At 47.3% G+C, this 18025-nt stretch overlaps 1 protein-coding gene across 2 annotated transcripts in view; it reads left to right on the top strand.

The window, feature by feature from the left end:
• PCSK2 (proprotein convertase subtilisin/kexin type 2) overlaps nt 1–18025 on the top strand; it is a 229676-nt gene that overhangs the window by 191894 nt on the left and 19757 nt on the right. For both annotated transcript variants that reach the window (XM_065919585.1, XM_065919586.1), the window contains 2 exons: nt 1870–1958; nt 10484–10659. In XM_065919585.1, coding sequence (XP_065775657.1) covers nt 1870–1958; nt 10484–10659 — 265 coding nt within the window. The remainder of the gene's footprint in view (nt 1–1869; nt 1959–10483; nt 10660–18025) is intronic.

The following is an 18025-nucleotide window of genomic DNA, read 5'->3' on the forward strand; positions in this document are numbered from 1 at the left end:
TAATGGACTGATGTGGTAGGTTTGCGTGTCCCAGGAAAATGTAGCAACCAGTCTACACTGCAGAAATCAGGACTTTCTGGGCTATGCAGCCAATAAGCCCCTTCCCCATGTGCCTTCCTGCACCCGCTGTGTAAAAAGCAAGCAGGCAGCCCTCACCACCATCCCCTCCAGGGCCACGCAGATGCTTTTTCAGCCAACTTCAAATCTGGCTTCTTCTTGGAGTGTTAGCCAGGCCTTGCAGGGTTGGGGCTGGTGGCTTGCAGGGACATGAACACTAGGCTCCTCCACAGCTGGGATGCTGCTGGGGGTCCAAACACACATTCTGATTGACTTCAAGCTTACGCTTGGTTCCGTTGCCATTTAACAAAAGGCCCGAAAACCTAGTGGCTTAAAAGAGAACAAATGCTTGCTTGTTTGTTCACCATCCTGTTAACGTAGGTGGGGCTCCTGTCTCTCTCCATGTGCTGCTGACAGGGCGACTGGCTGGGTCTGGAGGAAGAAGACCTCCAGGGGCTCCCCTGGGGTGCTGTCCGGTCATGCTCCCCTCGTGGCCTTGTCCGTGGCCCAAGCTCCTCTGCGCACTCCACTGCATCCCGTGGGCCCAAGCCAGCCACCAGGCAGCCTGGCTCAGGGAGGGGAAGTGCTCACAGGAGGGAGAACTGTTTGGATTCCTTTGGTCTAACGGAAAAAGGAGCAGAAGGGAGAAGCTTAATGAAATTACGGTGTCGATTGCAGAACTATGTAGCACCCAGTGCACCCTGGGCCCCTGCACTAACATGAGCAAATGACTTACATGCCTTCAGTGATGGGGAACTCACTCCCTCACAATGAGGCCTGTTCTGCCTTTAGACGTAAGACAGTGTCTAGAACATGAGTCCTAAGAAGAACTTGCTCAGAATTGTAAGCTTCAGGCCAACAAACTTCAGAAAAATGGATCTAATGACTGTCCAGGGTTCTTAATCTGGTCAGCCTCAAAGTATCTGTGGAGCCCTTGAAATTGAATGTGAAACGTTGCCAGTGTGGGCTTTTTTGGTTCCCAGAGGAAGGTGGAGGTCTGTAGCGTATAATATCTTAAAGGAGCTGCGCTGTGCTTAGTCGTTCAGCCATGTCAGACTTTTTGCGACCCTATGGACTGTAGCCCACCAAGCTCCTCTGTCCAAAATTCTCCAGACAAGAATACTGGGGTGGCTTGCCATGCCCTCCTCCACGGGTTCTTCCCAACTCAGGGATCGAACCCCAGTCTCCTGCATTGCAAACGGATTCTTTACCGTCTGAGCCACCAGGGAAGCCCAAGAATACTGGAGTGGGTAGCAGTTCCCTTCTCCAGGGGATCTTCCCACCCAAGGGGTTGAACTCAGGTGTCCCACATTGCAGGCAGATTCTTTACCGTCTGAACAAGCAAGCTTTAAAGGAGGCTAGAATCCAACAAAGGTAAATAATCTCTGTCCCACAGCTGACAGGCAGCATTCACTGCCTGGTGGCCAGAACCAGCCTTGAAAATAAACACTAACCCACAATTCCAGCTGTTCAAAAAAAGTCAGCTATTTCGACTAGCACCAATCTGTCAATCTCATGTTTCGTTTTCGCAGAAAGCCTATGACTGCCTTCTGCAGGAAGACACTTCAGATTTTAAAGTAGAGATCACCTTTCAAGGTTGAAATGTTCTGAGAAGACTCTTCACGGTAGAAATGAGCCAAGGGTGGCTGGGAGGTGGAAGGGGTGAGAGGAGAGACACAGACAGAAGATGCAGCGGCCTGGACTGGCTCCAGGCTAACAGAACCACTCAAAAGAATCAAACTGATAGAATGTAAGAAATCTTCCCTAAGTCGTCTGACCCTCTGTCTGACCCGTCTTCACTTCTCTCTGCAGCCACGGGACAAGATGTGCCGGGGAGGTCTCTGCGGCTGCCAACAATAACATCTGCGGGGTCGGCGTGGCCTATGGCTCCAAGGTCGCAGGTAGGCTGTCCCATCCCTGCCAAACATCCCCAGGAGGCATCACACCCAGTCTCCATCCTGGCCAGGGCCCGGCAAAAACTCCCAGGAGAGCAAGAGAGCAGGGATTTAGCAAGGATGAAAAAAAAATTTTTTTTAATTTAACCTATATGGCAATATTAGTAAACTTTAAAAATTTTAAGGTACACAGATCATAAACCCACAGGTCAATGAAGTTTCACAAGCCAACCACACACATGTAACCATCAAGAATCAAAACATTACCAGCACCCCAAAGCCTTCCTTGTGCACCCCTCAGTTGCTGCCCATACACACAAGAACAGTCATGACTCTGACTTCTAACAGCAAACATGGGTTATTCCCAGTTTTTGAGCTTTATATGAATGGAATTGTCCTGTCTGTACTCTTTGTGTATCAGTATCCTTAATATCTTTTTTTAAAAATTTATCAAAGTATAGTTGATTTACAATGTTGTGTTCATTTCTGATGTACAGCAAAGTGACTGGTTATACGTGTGTGTGTGTGTGTGTGTGTGTGTGTGTGTGTGTGCGTGCACACACATGCATGAGCGCTTAGTTGCTCAGTCATGTCCAGCTCTTTGCAACCTCATGGACTGTAGCCCACCAGGCTCCTCTGTCTATGGGGATTTTAAAGGCAAGAATACTGAAGTGGGTAGACTATCCATTCTCCAGGGGATCTTCCTGACCCAGGAATCCAACCAGGGTCTCCTGCATTGCAGGCGGGTTCTTTACCAGCAGAGCTACCAGGGAAGCCCATATACATATATACACACATAAAAATATTCTTTTTCATATTCTTTTCCATTATGGTTTATTACAAGACACTTAATACAGTTCCCTGTGCTATACAGTAGGACCTTGCTGTTCATCCATCGTATATATAATAGTTTCATCTGCTAATCCCGAACTCCCAGTCCTTCCCCTCCCAACACCCGCCCCCTAGTAACCACAAGTCTGTTCTCTACATCTGCGAGCCTGATTCTATTTCATAAATAAGTTAATTCCTATCATATTTTAGATTGCACATATAAGTGGTACCATGTTACATTTACCTTTCTCTTTCTGACTTGTTTCACTTAGCATGATAACCTCTAGGCCCATCATGTTGCTGCAAAAGGCACTATTTCATTCTTTTTTATGGCTGAGGAGTATTCCATTCTATGTGTATGTGTGTGTATATATATGTATATACCACATCTTCTTTATCCATTCAACTTTCAGTGGACATTTAGGTTTGTTTCGATGTCTTGGCTATTGTGAATAATGCTGCTGTGGACACTGAGGCACCTGTATCTTTTCAACTTATAGTTTTGTCTGGGTATATGCCTAGGAGTGGGATTGTGCAATCATATGGCAACTCTAGTTTTAATTTTTTGAGGAGCTTCTATATTGTTTCCATAATGACTGCACCAATTTGCATTCCCACCAAGAGTGGAAGAGGGCTCCCTATATTTTCAAAGTATAGTTTTGTCCACGTATCCATAAGATGTAAATAGGACTCAGACAAAGATGGTAGAAAATGAGGAGGAATGCACAAATTATTGTAAACATACTCCAAACTCTTCAAAATGCTTTTGGTGGCTTGTTTTGTTTGTACCAAGCATCTCATTTTTAAGGGAAAATACTCTACATAGAAGAATCTTTTTATTAAGCTCTACAGAAAAGATGTTTAACAAATTCCCCTTTATGGGGTCTTCAGAAACCGAGGGTGGCAGGTCACTAGAAACTTAGAAAGCAACACCTTTCCCCTGCTAAAAAAGAAAGGGAGAGAGAAAACAAATGAGGGGATAAGATGCTAGAGAATGAAGTGGCTCCTCATTCTTTCCAAGTTTTGCATTAAATTTGGTTCTTAATTTATCCAGGCTGAGTCATTCAACCTTGTTTTTCTTTTTTTACAACCATCTCGATGTGGTTTTTTTGTTTGTTTGTTTTTTCCCTGGTGATTTAATGGAACCATAAACATACTTTGTGCTGACACTTGCATTTCCAAGGACCTAAATAAAGCAAGAGCAACCTATACAAATCATCATTAGCCTCCTTCAACACTGTCTGCTAAGCGGGCTGCCTGAGTCGGGTGCTGAATTTCATAGAATACATCCAGAGCATTCTGAAATGTAACCAGGGAGGCTTTGTCCCTCGGGTTTCAACGCTCTGTGTTTGGTGAGCCTCCAAAAAGCTGGCATCAAAATGTCAGAGGCTGCTATGAGCTCAGGGGAAAATATAGCACCCAATTAATATTTGATAAGCCAGGCTCACACCTCGCGTGGTATCTGAATGGGGGGGAAGGGCAGTTTCCTATTTACAGGCCAGAGTGGAGGCAACGGAAAATTTCAAACCTCGATTCCTCACTCACAGTAAGATCTTCCAAAGAGTTTTTAAATTTTCTTCATGCCCACAGTAAGCAGGTTTTTGAACAAGGGATTCTTAAAACTACTACCTGCAAAAATTAAAACTTGCGATTAGTTCATGGCATTCGGGGATCCACTGGGGCCTTTTCTCCATCAGCTTCTTTTCTCTCTTGTAGTTTGTGCTCTTAAAGCATTTGAGTGTTAGTCGCTCAGCTGTATTCAACTCTTTGCAACCCTATTGGGTTGTAGTTCACCAGTCTCCTCTGTCCATGGGATTCTCCAGGCAAGAATACTGGAGTGGGTAGCTATTCCCTTCCCCAGGGGATCTTCCTGACCCAGGGATTGAACCGGGTCTCCTGCATTGCAGGCAGATTCTTTCACCATCTGAACCACCAGGGAAGCCCCAAAGTATCTAATTCTCCTGCTCTTTTTGTTTGAGTTCCTTAAACGCAAGCCTGAGGCAAGGATCTGAGTGCAAGGAATTTATTTAGGAGGCAACCCTGAGAAGCCAGTGAGGGAAAGAGAAAGGAAGATAGTGGGAGGACGGACCAACAGAGGGTGTGTGGTGAGCTGGGGTTCAGGGGACTGTGGGGACACCCCCTCAGCATTACCCTCCCTGAGGGGAGGAGGCTGGGAATTTAACCACCAACCCCCTTCTGTCTTCAGTGGAGAGGTAGGGGTCCTCAGCCATAAGCCCCTGGCCCATCCAGCCTGCAGCTCACATGGGCTGAGCTCCACCCCCAAGGCAGAGGCCACGCCCCAGGCAAAGACCCTCCCCCCAACTCACACCAGACGGGGCCAGCAGGGCCAGGTGGGGTGTGACAGCCTCTGACTGACCTCTGATCCCCAAGGCGAGCGAGTGCAGCCTGGCACCTCCAAGACAGAACCTGACTGGTGTCTGTGAACCCCGACAGCTCACAAGTCTCACACCACCACTCTGAAAATCCAGAAACTAAGCCCAGAGCCAGCGGGAGGCAGTGCAGCCACACAGAGACCCTGAGCAAAGGAGCCGCCTTTTTCCACTCCCTTAACCCAGTATCCATTAACTATCTGTATCCATTAACTCCCTGTATCCCTTAACTCCCTGTATCCATTCCTATGGGTCCTAAGTGCTCAGAGCCAGGCAGGTCCAGTCCCAGGCTGTGTGCATCTAGACATCCCAGGGACCTCTGGACTCCCCTAGAGGAGCAGAAGGAATTCTTGCTGACAAACCCCTAGAGAGGTACTCAGGAATCCCAGCAGAAGCAGAATGCTACCTTACAGACTTGGGGAAACATTTTGCTCATCCTGGTTATCAATTCCAAAAATCGGCTGGTTTTCATTTTAAATGAGCTATCAGTTCCAAAAGTTGGCTGGTTTTCATTCTAAGCGAGCTGTACCCTCTAGAGAATCTTTTCAGGAGCTTTCTGAGCTGGGGTCTGGGGGCGCCACCTGGTGGCCAACCAAGATCACCGCAAGTCTCAAGGTGTTGAGTTGGGGGGACGACGTCCCAAAGGAGCTCTGCGTGTGCTAAGTTGCTTCAATGGAGTCCAACTTTTTGCGACCCTATGGAGCAAAAAGAGCCCCTTAGGGGCTCTCTCTCTCTCTCTCTCGAGGAGTCGCTAAGTCATGTCTGACTCTTGCGACCCCATAGACTGTAGAGTCGTGTCTGACTTTTGCGACCCCATGGACTGTAGCCTGCCAGGCTACTCGGTCCATGGGATTCTCCAGGCAGGAATACTGGAGTAGATTATCATTTCCTTGTTAGGGGCTCTAAAGTTGCCTTATTCTGAAGACCCACTGGCATTTACATAGTGATCACAACAATAATAATAACATTTTGACTCTTTCAATGTGTTAGGCAGGATGCAAAACCGTTACTCACTTTACTCTCTTTGCAACTTTATCATACATTATATATTTTATATATGTGTTCCTGCTAAGTCGTTTCAGTCATGTCTGACTTTTTGCAGGACTCTGTGATGTCTGACTCTTTGCATGACTCTTCACCACCCCATGGACTCTTCTGCCAGGCTCCTCTGTCCATGAGATTCTCCAGGCAAGAATACTGAAATGGATTGCCATGCTCTCCTCCAGGGGATCTTCCCAAACCAGGGATCAAACCCGAATCTCTTAGGTCTCCTGCATTGGCAGATGGGTTCTTTATCACTAGCACCACTTGGCAGAACAGGAACATGTTTACTATATATTATTATCCCTCTTTTACAAAACATAATTGAACATGGGACCACACAGCTAGTAAACTGTAGAACAGTGTAGCACCCAGAGCAGCCTGGGCCCCTGCACTAACATGCATCAACAACTTGCATGCCCCCACTCCCTCACAGGAAGTCTGTTCTACCTTTGCACGTGTGACTCTTAGAAACTTCCTCCTTAAGATGAGCTCTCTCTTTGACTTCTGTTGCCTATTTCCACGAGCCTTAAGATGAGCTCTCTCTTTGACTTCTGTTGCCTATTTCCACGAGCACAGTTGTTTCCACCTCTTCCAGGTAACACTTGGCAGCAAGGGAGGAAAATGCCAATCAGTCCAACTCCTATAGAGTAAATTCTCTGTAACATGCAGACCTGTACATTTAAGATGTCCCAAAGTCTTAGCACTGTCTCAAAACTTTCATTTCAGTTCAGTCACTCAGTCATGTCCAACTCTTTGCGACCCCATGGACTGCAGCATGCCAGGCCTCCCTATCCATCACCAACTCCCAGATCTTGCTCAAACTCATGTCCATCAAGTCAGTGATGCTGTCCAACTTCAATTTTTTTGAAAGTTTAATTATTTACATTTCCTTATGCACTTATTTACTTTATAAATTTTGAAGAGAAAAGTTAATTTCCATTTTTTTTTAAATTTTAAACATGGCTGCCTCAGACAATAAAGAATCTGCCTGCAATGCCAGAGACCCGGGTTCAATAACTGGGTCAGGAAGATCCCCTGGAGAAGGCAGTGGCAACTCACTCCAGTATTCTGGCTTGGAGAATCCCATGAACAGAGAAGTCTGGTGGGCTACAGTTCATGGGGTCACAAAAAGTTGGACACGACTGAATGACTAACACACTTATCAAAGTAACTCTTTAAGAAGACAGCCCATTTCTTTCCTTAGTTTTACCATTTAAACCAATGTTTGGCATCTTCAGTCAAAGGGCTCAAGACAAATAATCAAAATTAAAAACGTCTTATACAAAATTCACAAAGTCCAAAAAATGGACATGAACTCTTCAATTGATATTTCTTGCAATTTTGTCAGATATTCACTTCTGAGAATATTAAAAATGCTCAAACTGCATCAAGCCTTTTGGGAGATACTGTCTCTTGCCTTCAGTCCCTTCCAGGACTCAGCAGTCGTGACCAGGGGGCCTACTGTGTGCCAGTCCTGCTGAGGGCGGGAGGATGCAGCCATGAGCCCGCAGACAAGACACCTGCCCTCATGCAGCTTTGAGTCTAAGGGGGAGACCCAGACCAGGAGCAAACAGGCACAATAATAGCAGATCATGATGCCAGTGTGCAGAATAACCAGGGGATGATTCAAGGGTGGGTCCTGTAGCATCACTTCTGCGGAGCCCCTCAGAGCGGCCCCAGGAGGGGACCAGGCCAAGTGGCATTGACCTTACCTGCCTTCCTTTGAAGACAAAGCAGGTAGACTTATGCACCTGCTGTGGTCTCCATACAAGCTCGCCTTTTGTAACAAGAGGACAGGCAAAGGATTTAGCACAAATCCTTGGGCTGCGGAGGCCCTAGAGGCCAGAACTGCGATTGAGCAGTGCAGCAGGCGAGAGGCTCAGACTCTGGGAGGGAGGAGGGAACCACTGAGACACCGCGAGTCCTGACGGTGGGACAGAAACACTGGTGGGCCTGTCATCTTGCCATCATGTCGCATCAGCCAGCAGAGCATTTTGCAGACACTAGGATGCTGAGTCCTGGCTCCCTGGGCTTCCCTGTTTCTCTCCACTCCCCAGGCCCCCACTCGGTAGCTCCTAGAGCACTCAGGACAGAGTCCCTCCCTAAAAACCCTTGGGTCACCCTGAGCCTCAGTCTTGGCCCCTAATGCTGCTGTTGCCTGCAAACATTAATCATGTATCTCATTCAATTCATGCATACCTCATTCCTCCCAATCTTAACGAGATTAAAAGAATGCCCGGGGCCTGGCCCCTGAATATGAGTGAGAACTTGGCTCCCAGCCTGTGGCCATCCCCGCCTCCCTAGATGCCAAGCAGTCAGAAGATGAACGCACAACAGCTCTGGCATTCTGGGCATCACCAAGGCAGCCGGGGTGGGATGGAGGGGAAAGAAGCAGAGGACAGGAGCTGCCGAGAGAGGGCAAAGGGCCCCAGCCCGTGACAAGATACAGGGAGGACAGTCCAGGCCCACTCTGGCCAGAGCTGAACTTCTCCCTCCTTCCTGTGGAGGCAGGCTGCTCAGGGCTGGTCATTTGGGCACTGGATGACTTCAAGACCATCTGAGTCTTCTCCTGGCAGTGAATACCAGTCTCCCTGCAAAGTCTCCCCATCCACAAAGTGGACATGACTTAGGAGAAGAAGCTGTGCTACTCAATTGATTCCATAAACTGTTGGCCAGCTTTGTTGAATAGGTTTTCTTTTTTTTTTTTCCTAATGGGCAGAATATAGTTGGACCAAAAGCAAAATGTGGAATTTTAGGTTTTCTATCCCTAGTGAAATGAACCATAAGACTTAGCTTCTGGAAAGTTCAAACCAAAGACTATGCTTATTCTGTAGGAGATTTTGTTCCAGGAGAAAGAATGTTAACTAATAATTAGTTAACGCTGGCAAAAATGGTGACCTGATTTATGGGTAGAAGATGGAAAAGTCTGGACCTGTTATCGCTGTTTTGGGGAAAATCAACTAAAAAGTAGCCCAGGCACAGTATTTAGGAAATACTTTCCAGATGATCCTATAATTGGCTTTAAGATAAGTAGTAACCCTATTACCTGCAACTAGAAAAGGAAAATCAAGGCAGATATCTAACTTTGTTCAACAATCAGCAGTTAGTTCTCAGGAACTGTCTGTAGATTTTGGGAAGTGGTGACAGGGACATAGGTAACCAACATACATGAATCTTCCTTCTTTAAGTTGGTGCGCACACCACGTTTCAGGCTGACCCTTGTGTAATAAAGTCCTTGGACCACTGGGGACAAGTAAGAATTGTGGGAAGCCAGGCTCTGCCTGTCTACAGCTCAGGCCATCACTCCAAGGTCCAGTGAGAAGATTAACCAACACTCACCAACACTCTAGGCTCCTTGACTTGAAACAGTGTATGGAGCAGAGAACAAGATGCTTCCAACAGCCGACATTCTGAGGGTAATGATGAAGGAACAAAACCCCTTTCCTTTGGCTGCTGCTCAGTGAACCCCCAAGAGGTTTTTTCTAAGCAGTCCCAGGGAGGGGGGGTGATGTGAACCCCAGTTCCCCAGGTGCTCAGGCCTGAGAACGGAGGACCTCTTCCTCCAGAGTCCCTGGACACACAGACAAACAATCACACAATCAAAGAAAAGCTCCCAGCAGGAAGTCACTCCTTCCAGGCATCTGGGTAGCACAAACTTTACAAAGGTGACCCGGGGGAGAAAAGGATGTCTTCTGCACCCATTTCAAATATACTTTAGAATCACCCCTTGGACATTTCTGTTGTCCCAAAGCCCCTTCACAGTTATGATGCAACCGAGAGTTCCTCTTCCTGACCCTCCTTCTGCCTCTATCCCCTGATCCCTGCCCTCTGCCCTCTAGAATCTCTCCTCAAATATCTAAGAGCAATTGCCTCCCACCACACTGTCATGCACAGTAGCTTTACTTCTCCTCTGAAAGGTGTCCTCCATTAGCCCCCAGTCCCTGGAGGCCAAGCTTCCGCTTAGAAACTGGCCTCATTTAGGAATTCTAGCAATCTTTGTCAGGGGTATAAAATTGCCTCCCAATAGGTACATAAGGAAAGGGGTGGGTGGGGTGCAAGGAGATGGGGTGGGTGGTTCTGTGTACCTTCCTGACCCCCGATCACCCCACTGTGTGAGGCTGGACTCGGGGTCACCCCACTGACTCCAGGACACAAGGACCTGTGGCAGACCCCCCAGCCACATCCAGGAACTAGCTCCCATCCCCACTTTGTCTCCTGTGAACCCGGCCCTGCCCACAGCTCTTCCCTGCCCCTGTGCATCCGCAGGTATCCGGATGCTGGACCAGCCCTTCATGACGGACATCATCGAGGCTTCCTCCATCAGCCACATGCCTCAGCTGATCGACATCTACAGTGCCAGCTGGGGCCCCACCGACAACGGGAAGACGGTGGACGGACCCCGGGAGCTCACGCTCCAAGCGATGGCGGATGGCGTGAACAAGGTAAGGTCACTCCTGTGTCCTCACGGGAATGGGGCAGAATGGGACCACGTGGGATGAGGTGTCTGGGGGTGGGGAATGGAGAGGAGGTAATGATGGAGTGGAACAAGGGGCAGGGCAGGGGTGGAGGTGGGAAATGACACCTTGTGCCGTCGCTCAGGTCCTTTGAGAAACAGACCCCAAAATGGGGTTCAAGGTGCAGACTTATTGAAGGAGTCGCCTGTGAAAGATGAAGGGAGGAAAGGGGGCCCTTCAGAGGGCGAGGCTATCCTGGTCCCTGCGAAGAGGGGTGGGGAAGAAGGGTCCCGCAGAGGGGCTGGACTAGTGCCCCCACAGCACAGGCATGGCTGGGAGCAGCCCCGGGAGAAATGGATCTTTGTGCAAACCAGGGGGTTTCAGGGCACAGCAGGGGAGCTGCAGCCAGCAGCTCCTTTGGCTGGACTCAGCCATCCATCCGTGGGATCAGCCCAGGAACGGACAGAGCCACGGAGAAGGGATCAAAGCAGTATCTCAAAGGGAGGCAGCCAGAGCCTCGGGGTCACTGCGCAGGTCAGCAGCCCCTGGGGAGCGGAAGGAGGTGGTCTCTGGGATCCCTGGGCAGAGTCCCCTGCTACTTAGCATAGCCAGGCACTGGGACAGAGTCTCCCTGGGTTCAGGCCCCAGGTCTGCTGCTCAGGGTCTGCGTGTCCGAAGTGACCTGACCTCACAGTGTCTGTGTGCCTGCCTGTACAACAGTGACAACGGCGCATTTTCTCCTGGGGTCACCACCAGATGTGAGGTAGACATGCAAGTGTTGGGCCCTGGGAGGTGCCCCGCAAACCACCAGTGTTTGTCAGGGTCATTACGGACCCTTAATTAACTGCCCCCAAACTCCGAGGCATAAAGCAGCAGGTTTCCCTAGGCTTGTGGACTCTGTAGTTCAAGAATTCAGATGGGCTCCTGGAGACAGACTGTCTCCGCTCCAATCCCTGGGCCTTGGCTGGAAGGTGGGGGACTGGATCTCCAGGCTAGGTGTGTCCACCTGTCCCTGGGAGGGACTGGATTACTCACCCTTGATTCCACTGCACCCACTCCTCAGGGCACGTCGTCATTGTGTCTAAGTCATCTTAGTCTTTTCCCAGGACTAGACTTGCCCTCGGATGATGTGGTGCCCTGTCCCTACTCTCAGCAGGTCTGAGACGCCACACAGGTCCCTGACACTGGAGTGGCACGGTGCAGTATACAGAGGGGGTTACTGATAGCACTGGGGGTGGGGTAGGAAGTGATGCTGCTACCCCATCTCAGTGCCCAGACCCTTAGGAGTTTACAGGGTGAGACTTCTGACACATAAACAGCTACTTCCTTATTTAGTTATTCACGGTGTGGAAGGAGAGAGAAGGCTGCCCATCAAGCCCAGGATCAGGTGACCACAGGGACCCAGGGGAACACACTCCCCTCCCCATCAGACACGGATTTTACTGAGAAGCAATTTTTTTTGATACCCAGAGGCCAAGAGTCAGAGAGGAGGTGACATTTGGGTCAGAATTTACAATGCAGATGGACTCAATGGAGTACCTCCCAGGGCGGCTCCTGTCATTCTCCAGGAGCTTCTGAACGGCTCCCTTACATCACCGGGCAGGGGAGTTCTCTCTCTTCCATCTGTGATGTCCCCTGCTGCAATTAAAAAGGCTCTTTCAAGTGTGATCATTCTGCAAAGCATGCCAACTACGCCAAAACTTAAGAGAAAAAAAATTGTTATGACTTATCGTCAGACAACAGCATGTAAATATTTTACAAAGTGGAGAGTGGTGAAAAAGACACAGTTTCTCATTTGAATCTCCCTCAAAACTGTGGGAGACTCTTTCCTCGTTTCAAGGTAAAAATATTTTTGGACAAGGTTACAGACTTGTGTGAGCAATGGGTTATTACACATGAGCAGAGCCTTCCTCCCGATTACTCAGCTGTCTGGTCCAGTCTAAAGGAAAACACCCCCTGAAAGATGATCCCTACCTCAACAGATTCCCTGGTGGCTTAGCTGGTAAAGAATCTGCCTGCAATGCAGGAGACCTGGGTCCGATCCCTGGGTTGGGAAGATCCCCTGGAGAAGGGAATGGCTACCCACTCCAGTATTCTGGCCTGGAGAATTTCATGGACTGTATAGTCCATGGGGTTGCAAAGAGTAGGACACAACTGAGCGACTTTCACTTGCACCTAAACAAAGGTGTCAGGCAATTACCTATTCCACTAAAGCAGTTCTGACGCTTATCTTTGAATTTTAGCACCTTGCAGACAGGTTTGTTTCACCTATATAGTAACAATGAAAAGCAAGAAGAGGGACTTACCCGGTGGTTTGGTGGGGGTCTGCAGTGGACGTGGCTTCAATCCCTGGTTGGGGAACTGAGATCCTGCAGGCCGCATAGGGTGGTCAAATGCACAAATAGATAAAAAATTGTTTTTTAAAAAAGAGGAAACAGAGGATAAGATAACTTTTCAGGGATGTACCATTTGCCACAGCACCACTCCCAATCATATGATAACTGCTGCTCACATACACATCACCTACCTGGCTCTTTAGGGATTTAAGTCAGTGTTTCCTAAATTTGCTCAGTAAACATTTTAGGGAGGAAGCAAGGAGCAGGCGTGAAGGAAGAGAGGGAAACCTCTCTCCCTCTATTTCCCGTCTTTCCTCTTTATAGGTCTATGTGCTGAATTTCTAGTAAAGACATTCTTCACATTACATATGAGAGGAGGTGACAGACAGAGATCCCTGAATTATGATAGCCAGGAACTGACTTCTCAGTTCAGGGTAACCCAGACACAGACCCTGAGACAACAGCTGAGTTCAGGTGGTTACTTTGGGAGGTGAATGGGATGCCAGGAGTGAGCAGGGAGGTGTATCCAGGAAGAGAGGGGCCAATAAAGGATTTGTCTTCGAGTCAGCTACCACTGAAGCTGGAATCCAGCTGGGATTAACTGGAGCTTAATCCCACGGGAAAACTGGGAAACTTTGCAGAACACACGTTAAAGCTAGCAGCACGGTAGCTGGCAGAAAAGTCAGTGGTTGAGATGGTTCCCAAGTGGCACCTTCACCACAGAGGCAGGTGTGCAAAGCAGCCTTCAGCCTCTTGGGAGAAATCCCTTACACAAAGACATGCCTGCGCTGACATCTGCAGACCCCCAGTGCACAAGAAGCCATAAGGTTGAAGGAATACGGGCGACAGCCACTACTGTCTACCACAATCTCCAGAGTGCAGCTTGGGCAAAGCCTAGTTGAGCTTGGAGTCATCTTTCTCTGGGTAATAAAGGACCAACAAGGTGATGCATTTGTTGATTAGAAAAGGATGTAGCCCTTGCAGAGAGACTGATGAAGAACAAAGGCCTGCAGATACAGGGCACAGCATGTGACGTCACTCTGACAACCAGAAGAGGAATTCAGAGACCACTGGAGGCTCTTGAATGTGAGAACTGACTCATGAACTTCTTTCCACACCTTAAGGAAATGTACCCAGGGCAACCCTGGCCCATCTTTGGCTCTGATGACTATACCCCAACCTCTTTTAATCACACCACAGGGTTGCTATTGGAGGGAACACCTTAGGAATATTTAAAGATGAAGCAACAGAAAATGTCTGAGGCCCAGATGAGACAAAGCATTGATAATTTATTTCCTGAGCATAGCAGGGAGGGTTGCAAAGGGCACGGACATAGGTCCGAGATCTTGGAATGGAATTGTACATGGGGTCACTTGCAAGACCCTGGCTTTAAAGGCACCCTACACGAAGCGGGAGTGGGGTGCGGGCAGGCTTCCCAGGGAGACAGTGATTAATCTGGATGAGCAAGGAGAGACCTGATGACCCTGCTGAAATTTAATCAGAGCAGCGGGTGGACGTGGTGGTGCAAGTGCCGGGCCTCTGGCCACAGTGACACCTCCCCGAGCCCTGATTTAGGCTCTGAAACAAAGGTTTCAGACAGAAGTTTCCACCTGAGTGGCAGCTGCTGCTGTGTGGAATGCTTATCACAGTTACAATCCCTCCTTTCATTTCTGAGAAGGAGAAACAGGAGCAAAAGCTGGTGAATTTCTAGTGACCTTTCCTAAGTGCCAGCCAGCCTCGGGTGGTGTGGTCAACCACCCTAGTTGCTCAAGGCTTTCCGGGTTTTAGCACTGAGAGCCCCACTTCCTGGGGACTCCCCAACTCTGGACAAAACAAGGCGGCTACCACTCCCCTTAAATAAGCCTTCTTGACGGTCGTGATCATCTGCACCCAAGGAGAAACCCAACTACTGGGTTCACAGATTGATGTGATTGTCAGCCTTCCACAGCCCCCATGACATCAGAAAGGCTCATCACAGTGTGTCTGGATCCTGCTAGAAAGAGACAGGATGGCGTAGGAGCCTGACCTCCAAGGTGGACGTACAGCAGGAGAAGCCATATTTAGAGGCACCCGCAGGCGCAGTGAAACCCAGGCTCGAGTGATGGAGATAAGCAGAGGCTACAGTGCCATCCTCGTCTGGCTTTCCTGGGACTCGGACGCCCCACCCACTCCTGCTGAACTCTGAGGAGCCCATGGAGCACAACGCACTCTGAGATCCAGTGGTCCGGCTGCACCTGCCCAGGTGTGGCTTCCTGCCCATCACCAGCTGGCCTCTCCCAGTGCCGCTTGTACTTGGGACCTGCTAGCACTGTGGGGGTGGTCCCAGGCCCCGTGCACATAGCCTAGATCATGGGGAAGGTTCTCAGGGGTCTCCAGAGCCTGGGGGGCTCCTCATCAGCTCACCCCTGGTTGGCCTTTCTCCCACTCCTTCCCCAACTCCCATCTTGTAATCACGCGTGCTTTCTGAGGTCACCCCCAAGTCCTGGTCTCAGCAGCTGATTTTGAAGTGACATAAAGTGGAACCAACCACTTCTCCCTGTGGGTATGGCCTGCTGTTCTCCAGAAGTTAACCATGCTCCCAGGAGGGAACCACTCATCCGTCATCCTCATTTAAAGCACTCTGTGACTTCACCCCACACCCCCAACACTCCATGTACAGAAAGGAAGTGAATAAAAATGAAAACATAAAACAGCTACATGGGAATATAGTTCAGTCCCTGATATTGAGCCAGAGAGGGACTTTTTAAACATACAAAAGCACATATGTACCCCCAATAAAGAATAATAAATATTACTCATAAAACCTTTCAAAATTTCTGTAAGTCTGGTTATTGTCAAATGGGGGTTCATTATACTATGTACTCTAATTTTTGTGGTGCTTAATGTTTTTCAAATTAAAAGACTTTTATTCACACTTTAAAAACAAAAGCAATTCAGTAGGTGGTTAAGTTGTCAAGAGTCAGAATATACATCTAGGGAAAAGTGAAAATAGGAACTATGCTAACATTACACAAATGGTTACTTATGGCTCAGGATAAAATTTTCAGGGACTGCATTATACAGAGGGGTTTTTCCTGTCGGGGGGAGGATGTTTTTGTACAGCATGCAGGATCCTAGTTCCCCAACCAGGGATGGAACCCTCACGCCAAACACTATACACACAGAGTTCTGACTACTGGACCGCCAGGAAAGTCCCCAGAGAGTTTTTTTAAATGCTGTATGTTTTTTAATGTTACATCTATATAAACTAAGTGGAACTGAACACGACCAACTGTATCAATCAGGAGAGGCTCTCTTATGCTGCAGTAACAAACAGCCCCCAAAGTTCAGAGGTTTGAAAGCACAAAGGTTTTTACTCAATCCGTGACTCATCCATCACAGTCAGTAGAAGGCTTTGCTCACCACAGTCTCCTGGAGGTCAGAGCTGACATCTGGAACATTGCTGCTTACTATGCAGAGGGAAGGAAGAGCTCTGTGGGTCTGGTATTGACGAGTAAATGGTTCAGAATGTCTTACAGGATCCCATCCAACCACAAGGGGACACTATCATGGGCCCAGACAGCAGGCAGCTAGAAATACTTGGCAGTCAATTCAAAAGTACAATAATGTGCCCAGAAAAACTGCTCTGTGACCCAAGAAGTAAGCAGTGATCTTGTGAGGAAACATACAAATGTCAAAGGTATTTATGGGTAGTTTGAATATAATTCTTCTATGAACTGTGAATACAGAAAAGCAGTACTTGTAAATCAATACATTTTTATGTTATTTAATAGGTGTGAAAAAATAGACTAATTAAAGTAATTAAAATTAAAAAATGCCTTGCATTTTCTGCAAGTCAAAATGCAGGCAAAATACAAAAGAAAAGAGTATATCTACATATGTATATAAATACATAGGCAATATTTGATGACAAAAATTTGGTTAAGTTCTCTAATATAGGAAGAGCTCTAACAAATTAATAAAAAAAGATATGAAAGAAAAGATAAGCATAGGACATTATATTTGGAGACATGGTGCTTTGCTAAGGTATTTATAAAGAATACAAATGAACAGTAAATGTAGAGAAAGAAAAACTCAACTGATAGTGAAAAAATAACTCAAAACAATGAGTTTTGTTTTTGTTCACTAAGTTGGCAAAACTATTTTTTTAATGATAATAAATCTTGACCCAGATGGGCTAAATACTGAGTTCTTGCGCAGTACTGGTGAAAATATAGGTTATTATTAAGCCTTATAAAACCAATAATATGGCACCATGGGTCAAAAATCTTCAAACATTTGTTACTTTTCACCCCACATTCTGTATTTTAAAGACTCTGCTTGAGGAAATAAATAGAAATACAAAGACATATATAGACTCATGTTCATGTCAGCACTTTAAAAACAGCCTTCTATGTACATCTAAGAAAAAGAGAAAATAAATTATGGAATGGCTTTCTAAGAAGACTAATAAAAACTTATGGTATAGAAGAGTATTTAATTATGTGAGGAAATGTTAATGTAATGGTAAGAGAGAAATACATTTTAAACAGGGCCACAGAGATAGATAGATTTTATGATCCCATTTTCATTCTTAAACCTGTTCTTATGCTTTGCATATATATATATAACTGGCAGGAATCCACCAAATATTACCAGTGGTTTTCTATTCATGGAAGATTACATAGGATTTTTATTTTCTTCTTCACAGTCTAGATTCCAGTCATTCTACAAAGAATATGATTTTCATAATACAAATGCAATGACTTTTTAAAGTATATCTATATTCTTTAGGATATCAAGGTGACTGGAAAATAAAAATTAGTGTAATTAAGTGTCTAGGAAAAGGTAAACTATATCAGGCTGGCTTCATCAGTATCTGCAAGCAGATACCACCACTGGGCCAGGGCCTGGGGAGGTGGGGCATGGGGGAGGGCAGCCATTACTCCAGGTCACTAGGTATTGGGTAGGATGAAGGGACCAACTCACTTCAGACCCAAGCCTCTCAGAGCAGGATTTCCACCTCCTGGCACAGGTGA

The sequence above is a fragment of the Muntiacus reevesi genome, chromosome 2, assembly GCF_963930625.1.
Source record: "Muntiacus reevesi chromosome 2, mMunRee1.1, whole genome shotgun sequence".
Lineage (NCBI taxonomy): Eukaryota > Metazoa > Chordata > Mammalia > Artiodactyla > Cervidae > Muntiacus > Muntiacus reevesi.